The sequence below is a fragment of the Eleginops maclovinus genome, chromosome 5, assembly GCF_036324505.1.
Source record: "Eleginops maclovinus isolate JMC-PN-2008 ecotype Puerto Natales chromosome 5, JC_Emac_rtc_rv5, whole genome shotgun sequence".
Taxonomy (NCBI): domain Eukaryota; kingdom Metazoa; phylum Chordata; class Actinopteri; order Perciformes; family Eleginopidae; genus Eleginops; species Eleginops maclovinus.
Window position 1 is genome coordinate 10,367,782 of NC_086353.1, and position 12,884 is coordinate 10,380,665.

A 12,884-nucleotide genomic window follows, 5' to 3' on the forward strand; every position below is an offset into this window, starting at 1 on the left:
TGCCAAATATAAGTATTTGTATTTTATCCCTGAGGCTAATCAGACATATTTTAAGTTAACACATAAAACTCTCATCAAAGTTATGTATGCAACCTGAATTTAACACAGCTTCAGAACAAGGCGCAACTCCTGACCTTTCTTAGCTGCTACAGTTCTGGGAGGCTGTGCTGCAGTGGTCCTGCCAGTAAGGGGTGCTGTGTTGACTCTAGAGGCAGCGGTTCTGGCAGTTGCAGTGGTGGAGGGCTTGACTGCAGCTGCTGTGGGCCTGGACGTGGTGGAAGCAGGTCGAGACGTTGAGGGACCTGTAGTAGGCCTGGGAGAAGACAAAGATATGTTAGCAAATGCTAAATGATAAACGAAATTAACAAAAAAAAGCTGAAGCAGCTTCATCTATGCAGTCCATTCCCTTTGTTGGCATTGATCCAAATGTGAAATCGGATGCCCCGCCTTAAACATGCATTCACAAGCATAAATAAATGACCTGTTCTGCTGTAAACCACAAAGGCAATTTCCACAATGGGAAGCCATTAGCAAAGCACCATCAATATATGACCACACCGTCATGCCTCCTTCATTATCTGCTCACTTCCAAAAGGCTAGGCTGTAATGAGAAAGAGGATTACAGGGGAAAAATGAAATTTGGAAAGCTTGAATTGGAGCAAATGACAAGGAAAATAGGTAATGCAGAGGCAGGAGATAACTGGGGCAGCGAAAGCAACAGATCAGGGGGGGGAAAGGGTGTGTGATGAGTGATTGCATAGACAGCAAAATAACAAGGAGGGGAGGAAAAGAAGAGGGGAGCTAAGAACATATAGAGCAGGTCGGGAGGAGGGGAGACGACGGCCTAAAAACCACCCCTGCTTTAGGCTCTGAAGGAGCTCTTCTGTGACACTGCATTAATCCACTCAATCACTACGACCGCAGCTACAACAGGCCAACAATTCCTTTCCTCACTTCAATTTTGCTCCTCTCCTCAAGAGGAAGATTGTGATGTGTGCTCTGCCATTGGCACAAACACACTGTGGGTGACTTCAAAACCTTCATGTACTGTTTTTTTAAGTAAGTAAGATAGCTGGCTCTGTCATCGGCATCAAACTGGACAATTTTGAGGCTGTGTTGGAGAGGAGGACTCTGAAAAAACTGTTGTCCATCATGGATAACCCCACCCTCTCCACCTGCAGCTGGAAGGACAGCAGAGCTCCTTCTCCAACAGATTGCTCCAGCTCACAAGGACAGGTACGGAGGAACATTCCTGCCCACTGCAATAACACTGTACAATAATTCCCCTCTGGCTGGCAGACCACTCACTGCTCCATAGTCTCTCTTGTGAACTGGACATAACATGCACACTGACACTTAGCATTGTACATTTACATTAAACTTATTTAACATTCCACTGCACTATTTGTACATTTGTATATTTCTATTTCTAATAATTTGTTATGCTTCTTTTTGTATTTTGTTGCTGCAATGAAAACATTTCCTAGTTTGGGATAAATAAAGTATCTCTGATTCTGATTAACATTGTGTATGTAGAAGTCAAAAACTGGCAACAAGGTCTTGACTCAGCAAATTAAAAGTTTTCCAGGGCCTGACAAAAGAAACCAGACCTCAATTTGATCAGTGAAAGAGAATCTGTGCGGCAGTAACCTACATACAGGTCTGAATATTGCTTATGCCGTGCTATTCTGGGCTCTGTAAAATCTCCACACAAAACATTTGTCTTCTCAGGGTCCAAGAATGTGCACTCTAATGCACCGCTGCATTGGCTAACCTACAAACAAAGTCAGCAGGCAGTACCGCTATTCAACTCTACACAAAACCTCAGTACTGTACATCATTTCAGACAATATGAAGTAGACTTGTGATTGTGTTCTGGTTTTGTGTTTCTGTAGGTATTTGTAAGCAGCTGTGACTGAATATTGCTTTTTTAATTTTTAATGGCTATTTCAATTTTATTTATTTTAGGGGCAGGTAAAATAAGATGTTCTTCACCCTGCTCCTTTCCACCATGTGCTATAAAATGTGTGTTAAGTGTACATGTTTTGTTTTGTAAAGTGTACATGTTTAGTTTTAAAATAACTGCCATGTGTGGAATAAACAAATAACTACATTTGCACAACATCTGTTTACTATAAAACAGATTCACTTGTACACTAACCAAAGCTCCATTGAATGTCATTGCTTTAAAGAAACTATGTGACCCTGCTAGCAATTACAACGTCGATTAAGTCTTCTGTTGAACTTGGTCTGCCGACATGACTTTGGAGACTTCGAGCGGAGAAACGTAGCATGCCTGCACACAGATGCCGCTCCCACATCACAATAACCATTACAATGACCATTTGTTTCTCCAAGCTCAGACAACCAGTGGACAGACTAAGACTCACTGCCCTATTGTAATTGGATGCCCTTAGACAGAAGTTTGGGTAGTAATATGAAGGGCAGCCCAAACTTTGTGATCTGGAAATGTTGGGTAATGATATACAGTAAGAAAATAAGAAAAGTTTTGAGCAGAAAAAAAAAAATAGGTAAAATAAAAAGTGCAGTAATCATATCTACTCCTGACTGCGAGCACAATAAGAATTGACAGTACCGCTCAATTACAGCAGAAATGAAAGACGACATCATTGAATGAATGAAATTCTCTTAGGGAAGAGTAAGTGATACTGGAGGATGACATTAGTCAGAGACAGAAAGTAAGATAAGAGTAAAGGGATGGGAATAAGGAGGGTAAAAAATAACCCCATCCCCTCCGTCCATTGTTTTATTGGATACTCAGAACGGTTTGATCCAGAAGAGTCAGAAAAACCCACTAAAGCCTGTGCGTGGGTGGTGGTTCTGTTGTTGGTGTTTTAGTATGGATTACATTTCCTGCCAACAGAGGGTTCAAATCAATACAAATCATGGTCCAACGGGAGGATTAGAGGCACTACACAGTCATCTACAAGGTAATGACAAAACACAGGGTGCTCTTAAGGACAAAGGTCAGCAGAGGGACGAGTCACTGATGCCCTGCATGGATTCCCTTTTGTTTTTACAGACACAATTCACAAAAGTTTATGGCGGATGCAAAAAAAACAAAAACACACACCCATTGTGTCAACACACTGAGCAGCTGCAACATCTGTTTGGCAAAAGAGTAAACATGAGCTAGGGGGTTTTGCCGAAGCCACACCTAACCGATCCATCCATGACATCCCTCATCCCTCTTAATTAAAAAAAAACAAAAAAGCCGGGAGGATGATCCAGTAGATTAAAAACATTCAGTTTTAAATCAAGCCAAAATGGTCAAGGAGATACACTTTGATCCCTTTGGCAGTAAGCCCATCCTACAAAAGAAAAACATCCAGTCAAAGTATTCATTTTACTGTCCTTGACCGTTTCCCATCTATATCACTTCAAGGGCCCCCTCCAGGACAACAAATAGAAATGGAGCCGCTAACAATACCTTGTTTGGCTTGCACGGCGTCCAAAATCAGCTGCTTAACTCCTTACGGCAAGGAGCTCACATTCCCAGGGTTTGTCTGGGCCTACAGTTATCTCCTTGACAATTCAGAGTAGAAGCCTGAAACAGCTCAGGGAAAAGCTGTAATGAAAGTCTGCAGCCTAGCAAAAGTATGGCAGACACTGTTGGCTTTTATGAGGCCCTGGGCACCCGCTGTCACCGTGATAGATGCCGTGGGCCCCTTCTGTTGGGACAGTAATCCAGCTCTGCACCAAGGCAGGGAGAAATGACAGTAACTCCAATGGGAGAAAAAACCACAATAAAACTGCACGGAAAGTGTTGAGCAACAAGCTATGTTTTTAAGGCCACGGTGATTCTTTAAGTGTAGCACATTCAGCTTTCAATAATCGTGGAACATTCTGTTTCTGAGAGACCAAACAGAGTGTTACAGATTATTCATCAAAACACCACTTTGCTTCTCAGGATACACAACAACACTCTGAACTGTACATGCTCAGTGTGCAGCTAAATCATGGAGTGAGAAATATGGGGACAGCTCAATGGAGGAAGGGTTATAAGAAGGGCTTGAGGAGATCCTGGCCACGTGCCCAGCACTGTACATGCACAGACGGCAGGGAGAAAAAAATAACGAATTAAAGGGAGAGGAGATTGAGAGAGAGGGGGTGGGGAGGACAACGACTGATTGCTCAGTGCAAGGACATCATAACCCACCGCTGGAGGAGAGGAGAAGTAGGTGCCAGATTTTTTACAACATTTGGCTTCTACTCCAGTTATTAAGGGTTCAAATCGACCACTGAGACAGAAACATTCTCCTGACCTGAGGATAGTTTGGTGTGGGATAGGGCGATAATAACTGTGAGGGAGGGGAAAGGACATAGGGATTCCACGCTACTGCAATTGTAAAATAAAAAAGGAAAAAACACATCCAAATTCTGGGTGTGCACTTGCATGTTCAACTCAAAAGAAACAATTCAACCAACAGAGACCTATAACACAATCACAAGATCTTATTTGCCCTACACAAAAAACAATTATGTTTTAACATTCCTCCCCCGTAGGCCAATGAATATTAATACTTAATGAGGATTATGTTGGCCACAGGCAGCGTGTGCTTCTAGAATTTCAGTGGCATGTCGTGTTTCTCTATCGTTTACATCAATAGATCTACATGAAAGAGATTTAACCTGCAGATACTGGACTTTAAAAATGTTAAATGATTGTTCCTGTGTGACGACGATGTTCCAGCAATTTGGGAAACAATAAGCCTGGGCTTGAATTAGAAAGAAAGGGGATCGAAAGTACAAGTAGAGGCTGTGCAGCAACTTTGTTGAAGCTAGTCACAAAAAACACTCCTTCTGTACTAGGTCAATGCCACAGGTCTTAAAACGTGGAAGCAATATTTTTGCCAAGGTACTGCAGGTACCTGGGAGCTCAAGACCAAAGGCCTCCCATTGTACCTGGGACCATACAAAATATGTTTGTGGTGCAGTTAACACCACAGCCTATTTTTTCAGTGATAATCCAACACATATCTATGAGGAAATTGGCAGGACGACAGCTAGGAAACATTAGCTGTTAGCGGCCGATAAGCAGAGGTTCCTTAGAGTTAAATTATGTAGCAAATCAATCATTAAAAAGATGGCTATTTGACAGAGTAACGCTTTTACGTCAGACGTGATGAAATGTTATTATTGATATTCGGCGGTAAAATTTAATAAAATATAGTTTTGTAAAGGACATTTTTTTTACAGCAAAATTAAAAATATGAAGGAAATATGACACTTAAATGCCTAAAACAACAGGTGTTCACTAAATGTTTTTTTTTAACGTGGTATTGACTTGGTTTTTATAATTATGGAATGGTACCTAATATCTAGCATTGAAAGATCCCTTGCAGCTCAATAATCTCTCAAGGTAGTTTGGCGAGTCCTTTAACACCATGAAATTCTGTTGCATGGGTTTCTTTAGATGGTTGGTGCTACCACTGTCAGTGTCATGTCTAAGATAAGTCACTGCTTGAGCTGACATAAGGTCTGTCGGTGTTACTGCCCGTGAGCCAGCACGAACCCCAACACGGACTGAAAAGCACACCACTACTACTGTTGCTACACAAGGGATTCGACACGCCACATGCAGGTGGCACGAAATGCAACACGCCTCATCTGTCACAAGGGCAAACACTGCTGCTGTTCTCCTGTAGTCCTCCCCGTGTCTCAAGCTGAGAGGCGAGTGCCATGCCACATTGATGGAAACGAGCCAGGGAACGGCCACACAGGGATGATATGCTCCTGTAATTGGACTCCAACAAATGAAATGGCACAACTGATTATTCAGAGGCTACCTTACAACTGCCACCCTTGTTTTGAACTCTTTGTACATTTAAAAAATACATATAGGGAATGATTGCCATTGGCATTATCTAGTCTGATCGTAGCCAACGAGGGAGCCATTTTGCTTTTTCCTCATCCCTGTTGAGAATTGTACATGCGTGGTACCGCTCGGGCATGATGTATTGACTGGGTATTGAGAGAGACGCGTTGTTAATGTTCCAGTGTACCGTAAATGAGCACATAAACAAGGATAGGATAACATGATATGCGATCGCTGTATGGATTTATATATTTACCAATTCCCTATCCAGCATTTAAGGTTTTATTCAAGGCGTTTCCCATACTGGTACCAGTATTACTTTAAATATTGGAACGTTGGATCAGCATTTAATATTATAACATAACAAAAGTGGGAATAAAGGATAAAGATAAAACGCATTGTTATGTGTAAGATTGGGACTACTTTGTCTTCAATATAAAAAATTGGTGCCATCTTCACACAAAAAAAAGGAAAAGGAAAAAAGCACACATTTGTTATAGCAAAACGAGCATCAACAAACCAGTGCTTCTTCAGAAAACAGAATGATGCAGCACGCCGTTTCCTTTATTTGATTAGATATCATTTAGAGGGAAGACAAGAGGAGAGATGATCTAATCAGGCCTCAGTGCGGAACAAAACATCCTGCGGAAAGACGTTTGGAGTCCTGTATAATAAATCTGCTGCTCTATACCCATCAGAGACAGGTCACTTCATTTACACAAATGCCTATCGCAATAGTCTAATTCAAAATTTGACATAACAATTTTAAAAACATTTAAAGAAACCACCAGCTGATAGGAATATCTTACATTTTATCAAATTGAAAGTCTTAACTAACAAGAGCTTTATTGTCCAAATTGTGCTTAATAACCGGGCCAACTATGAAAACCTGCAAGAAATGGTCATTTGATAGGAGCACTTAGGGAAAGTTTAGTCCAACTAGAGCCCTCTCTCTCCAAACCAGCAGCTCAGAATGAGAGGGATTATGAGTTCAGTCAATAGGACCCTGCCCTGGGGAGGTGGGGCTGGTTTCTGCCAGGGGGTCTGTTTGGGACAAAGCGTTAGTTCTTCAGTATCGCTGCCTCTTAAGGCCCTCTGTCTCAGGTTATTTCTGCTAACGTGACTCACACTCATGAAGCGTAATCTGACTCAATAATAGCCCGACGACCACAATGGACATGGTTCTCCGCTGCTCTCTTTCAGGGCATCACGATAAACAAAGTCGCCTTCTCATCCAGTTTGTCGGGGATTAAATCTTTTCGATCTCACAGGAGGGGTAAGGTAATTGTGAATGACTGAAACACTGCAGAGCGTGAAGAAAGAGAGGGGAAGTGTTATTGTCTGTAAAGAATTTCCCAACCGCATAACTTTATTCTAATGTCCGTGTTTGATCGGTCTTAGGAGGCTGCACCATTGGACAGTTATAATACTTAATCACACCTGCTGACAGTTTGTAATAAAAAAGGCATACCTTGTGCTCTTTGAAACTGCGGAAGTGACTGGTTTTGTTGTTGCACCAACAGCTTTGGACGTGGTTGAAGTGCTTGGTTTTGAGGCAGTGGACACAGCTGCTCTGCCGGCAGGAGCTACAAAAAACATGGAAGAACGTCAAATGAGTTTGCATGGAAATTCAAAAAAAAGCCACAGAAAATATTTTGACAGAATATGTATATCAATAAATCACCTGTGTTACCTTGACTTCTTGAAAAGAAACTCAAAAATCTGACAAAATAATGGAGGAACAGTCTCAGCCTTGGTATGGTGCGACCTTTCAATGCCAGTAATGTTAATGGCAAAGTAGTAAAACTTTAAAACGTTATTCAATTAGTTGTGAGAGTTTGGAAACCCGGCCACCATTTACTTCAACTCAACAAGCCTTCAATCCATTTTTGGATTCTTCATTCACCGTGGAGGCACGCGAGACAAGTATTATTCATTTTGATTCAGCTGTCCTCATGTCTCTCAGACTCACCTGTGGTTTTAGGTCTCGCTACAGTCTCAGCAACTGGTCTCTTCTTCGGAATGCCATTCGCTGTTGTTGGTTTGGTACCATTTGTTGCTATGGAGGTAGTCCTAGCAGGTCCAACAGGCTTCTTGTCCGACGCTCTGGATAGGGTCTTGACCGTGGAGGAAGCTGCTGCACCAACAGGTCGTTTAGGTACGCCCCCCGCTGCGGACACTTTTGTTGTAGTTGCTGTTTTCTTGAGCGCAGCTGTGGATTTGACATCGTTCAAAGTGCGGAGCGAGGAAGTCCCCAGCCTTGATCCAGAGGGTCCTGCAGATTTGGCTGCCGGCTGTGTTTTAGTTGCAGCACCTTTTGGTTTGACTTTGGGGTCTGCTGCCACTGGCTTGCCATTGCCTTTTGGAATGGTCCCAGGGGCTACATCAGCGTCTTCCTCTGGTTGCGATGGGGCTTCCTCGGTTGTGTCGTCCTGCGATGAGGAGGGCTCTGCTACTGCTGCAGCTTCAGTGGGCTCCGTGGTCTCCATGGTATCCCCATCCGGTTTCATTCCCTCCTCTTAAAATAAAAAGGTGTGGACGATGACGTTGCTGCTTGCTTACAAAGTCCAGGGGCCCACACACGCTTCTTGATTGGCCACTTTAATATCCTGTTGAAGAAGAACAAGACATAACATCACAACCATGTTCACTCATAAATTCAAATAATAAACATGTTACTGTCAGCCAAAGGAAATGCCATTTATGGCTAATGGCCTCTGTACTGTCCTCCTGATGATGTGTCTATCAAAAGTAGACAGAAACCAAACTCCCAAATAATCGACACGAGAGTCAGGATATAGCATTAAGTTCCAGCTTTACTTTAGACTCAATGGACATGCCATTACAGCCAAGGAGTAAAACTAAAATGAAACGGACATATACATTGAATTAGTTAAACAGAACAGATGACATGTAAAAACATCCAAACAACTCAAATAGGCCTCAAAACTAGAAGACATAGCTTTAAACAACATACAAGTACTCACAGACAATGTGTGCGATGGGCCAAATGGAAGGATTGCACTGGATTGTGAACACCATGTGGCTCTGCTGAGCTCTCATTAGAAACTAAACATGTGGCCTGATTGTCTTTTAAAGACTGGTCTACGGTGGAGTACCACCTGGAGTACCACCTTTAAAAGAAGAAGAACGACTCTTTGGAATACCTTCGGATTTCAGAGGTCTCAACTTCGACCTTCCGTCCTGGCTTGGAACGGTAGATGTCACAAGCGCCATGGGCCACTCATTCCTTACAGCTTGGCTGTCTTTCAACAGCACTACATCTCCTTGTTGTAGGTTGCAATGACCCTCGTTCCATTTGCGACGACTCTAAAGTGTTGGCAGATGCTCAAGTTTCCATCGGGTATAGAACATTTCCATTGATTTTGAAGGCAGTTAGGTTAGGTCTGAGAAATCTTCAGCTGGAGGTGGAGCACCAACCTTCTACGTCAGCAACAAGAATGGGGGGGATTGAACTCCCAGGAGCACCCCTGCTCACTCATACCTCTGAATACTGGATCCTTGTAGTTGGTTGGTCAATCCAAGCGCCAACAAAATTGGTTCCCCGATCTAACCTCAGTTGCTGAGCTGGTCCACGCAGTGCAAAGAAGCGTCTCAGAGCGCTGATGCAGCTAGGAGTCCATGGACTCAATTACCTCAATATGCACCGCTCTTGGGCTCATGCAGGTAAACAGATTCGCCAAACGTTTGCTCTCAGCATTCCCACCTCTCGTACGTCTTGCAGTGACTTGCCAGGGACCAAACCCATCCAAACCCACATAGGTGAATGGGGGTGATATGCTGAGGCGTTCAGGTGGCAATTCTCCCATTTTTTTCACTTCCATCTTGCCGCGGAGCTTCCGACAGGTGATGCAGTTGTGTAAAACTGAGCCCATGAGCCTCTTACATCCAATGATCCACAGACCAGTGGATCTGACGGCCCCTTCAGTGAAATGGCAGCCTTGATGTTTAGCCTGTGTGTGGTGGTGGCGCACTAAAAGAGTAGAGACATGGCTGCTCTTTGGTAGAACTAGTGGGTTCTTCTCAGCATGCTCCAGTGGTGCATGTTTGAGTCTGCCTCCAATTCTCATGAGACCTTTTTGAAGCACAGGGCTGAGTTCAAAGAGCGGGCTGCTTTTCGGCAGGAGTTTGCCATCAGTAAGCGCAGATAATTCCACCGCTAAGGCCTCCTTTTGGACTGCCATTATGAGGACATCCATAGCTTAAGAAAGTTCACCTTGAGTGCGGGCTTGTTTGCACTGATGCCACCCTCTACATCCACAGCATCGAAAAGCATTGTTCGTAGATGACGAGGAACGCGCTACATGAACAAGGAAAGCAATAGCTCTCAACCATGAGTCCCACGTAGAGAAGCGTTCAAACCTTTCTGTGGTGAGACTTTGCTTCCAAACTTATGTGTGAAAGCTTGACAGCTCAGGCCACACTTCCACGTCGAGTTCAGGACTGATGAGCTTGAAGGACTCAGTGATATTTGCAGGTCCTTATGTGGTCGATGAATGAAAGCTGGTCCGCTGAGCCATGTAGTTTTCAAGAGTTGTGAAGCAGGGACAGCCCTGGATATGTGATCAGCCGGGTTGTGCTTTGTTACTTTATGCAGGTCGGCTTTGTGTGTGCTGATGAGGCTACTTTGTTGCTCCCCGCCATAGCTGTCCTAGGGTGTCAAATAGGAAGGTGGTCCATCCTCCAACACTTGTCTTGTAGGTGTTGATTCTTGGTTTGTGGGCATTACCGAGGCACACTTCCCCAACCCAGCCGCTGAGCGAAGGGAGCACTGTGAGGTCCATTGACCTGCTCTCTGACGTTATGCAGTCTTATATACTGTCTCTCCCTAAAAAAACCGATTTATCGGGCAGAAACAATGTTCTTAGTGTCTCAGTCAGTAGGGGCTTGGACTGGGAATCGTAGGGTTGCCAGTTCAAGTCCCCAAACAGACTTGAAATATGGAAAGTGGACTGCTACTTGGAGAGGTCCCAGTTCACCTCCTAGGCCCTGCTGGGTTGCCCTTGAGCAAGGCACCGGACACCTCCAATCCCCCCTCCCCATTGCTCCCCGGGCACTGCACAATAGCTGCCCACTGCTCCTATACTAGGATGGGTTAAATGCAGAGGACACATTTCACTGTGTGTGCTCTGCTGTGTGCATGTCTGTGACTAATAAAGAGGGTTTCATCCTCCGATTCTATCTAAAGGGATTTGGGTGTCCGGATCCAACTCCGGTATGCGACCTGCCACAGCTTTTAGATGGGGGTAACCTTCTGCTTTTCTGCCAGACATGTCGATGACTCCAGCACATGTTCTTAGTGAGTATGGAGTGGAGTGACTCTTGACATTAAAATAGCTCAAAGAATTCTGGCCTCGCTAAAGAGCGGTTGCTCTGGTCGTCCAGTACGGCGTAAGTGTTTATTGCTTTGTCCTGTTGACTTTGGGGAAACACACGAACCAGACATATGTTAGCGCAGGACATAGCAGGCTGTCTTTCTCCGCAAATCTCTGTGCACTTTGAGGTGATAGTAGGTGCAGGGTCACACATAGGCTCTTCTCCCTCCACGCTTTGCTCTGGTGCTATGGTGGGAGCTTTAGATGCCTGAGGTGCTGGGCGCGGATGCATTGCTGTGATATGCCGATCACTGTCACACTCGTTGCATCTCCAAGTAACTTTAAAGTCCCTGGCCATGTGGGATGTCAATGCACGGCACCTGTAGCAAATCCTGTTTTCACCGAAAAAGCTTTTCTTTTCACCTAGTGATTTTGCTCTGAATCCAAGGCAACTGCTTAATGGATGTGGTTTGTGATGGATAGGACAGCTCTTTGCTGGATTGTCATCTTGCTGTTGTCAAGTGTTGTTTTTGTCACGAACTGGTACTGGAACATTCCTTAGTTGATAAACTGGTTGTTCCTCGTGCGCGCTTCATGGCAGATAAAGTCAACAAAGAAGGAGAACGGAGGAAAGAGGCAGTTATGTTCCTCCTTCAAGTTGGAGCCTTTAGAAATCCATTTCTCCTGTAGATCATGGGACACAATGGGAGCAATTCCCTGACCCGTGTCCAGGAAGGCCAACCCAGGCAGATATCCGTCTTCCTTTGCTGACTAAAACTCCATGAGAAGGTCTCCAAGCTCTCTGAGTTTTATATAGTCTTTGTTGGAGATCTTAGGAAACATGTCCAATTTATTGAAAAGAGCATTTTCAATTACTTCTGGTGCAGCATAACACTCCATTAATCTGTCCCATGCTTTCCTAAGTGCTGCCTCAGGATTGTTAACATGCACCTGACAGATTCTCTTGACGTGCTGGGACGATTCTTTCCCTAGCCATTTTGTCAGCAGATCTAATTCCTCACTGGCTGAAAGGTCAAGGTCTCTGATAGCGTTGAGGAAGGAAGACTGCCATGCCCCGAAACTCTCAGGTTGGTCATCAAACTGGTTGAGTGGCGTGGTCACAAGCTCCCGATGTGCTAAGTACTTTACAAAGTCTGTTACCTCAGGTTTTTTTGTTGTGGCAGCTGACGTAGTGTTATATTGAGGAAAATATGGTTGAGGTGAAGGGTTCATATATTGTATATGTGGATTGGTGTATAGAGGGTCTTCATTCCGATGGCAGAATTCTGAACATGGTTTATATTTGTAAGGCAAAGCATGCTCAGATTTGACGGCCTGCTGGGCAGAAGGTTTGATGTGTAACCCCTCATAAGCGGTCCCCCATGTAACTAGGCTCTCATCAAGTTGTATGGGGAAAGGTTCCGGAACGTTGTGAGATGAGGTCTTATGTAACTCATTCTGTTGTACATATGCACTTGTGGGGTCTTTCATCTCTCTTTTGAAAGAGATTTGACTGTGAGGTGGTTTATGATGCTCTTCCGCTGCTTCCAACACGTCTGCCTGAGCAATGGTAGCAGCTGCCCCTCTCTGGAGAGCCAAAGATTCCAATTCTACCTCCAGCCTTGCCTTTTCCAGAGCCGTATGGGCCTCTCAGCCAGCTCTAGATTCAGCTTAGCGTCCCTGTCTGCGAGTGACGCACATACACATGC

The 12,884-nt window shown here is 44.2% G+C and overlaps 1 protein-coding gene across 1 annotated transcript in view; it reads right to left on the minus strand.

Annotated features, from left to right (window-relative positions):
• The window catches only part of prr36a (proline rich 36a), a 39,925-nt gene that overhangs the window by 10,320 nt on the left and 16,721 nt on the right, over positions 1-12,884 (minus strand). The window contains exons 2-4 of the mRNA XM_063883920.1: positions 7,812-8,448; positions 7,311-7,425; positions 135-313 (exon numbers count right to left, since the gene is read on the minus strand). Of these exons, the coding sequence (XP_063739990.1) occupies positions 135-313; positions 7,311-7,425; positions 7,812-8,349 (832 nt within the window). The 5' untranslated portion in view covers positions 8,350-8,448. The remainder of the gene's footprint in view (positions 1-134; positions 314-7,310; positions 7,426-7,811; positions 8,449-12,884) is intronic.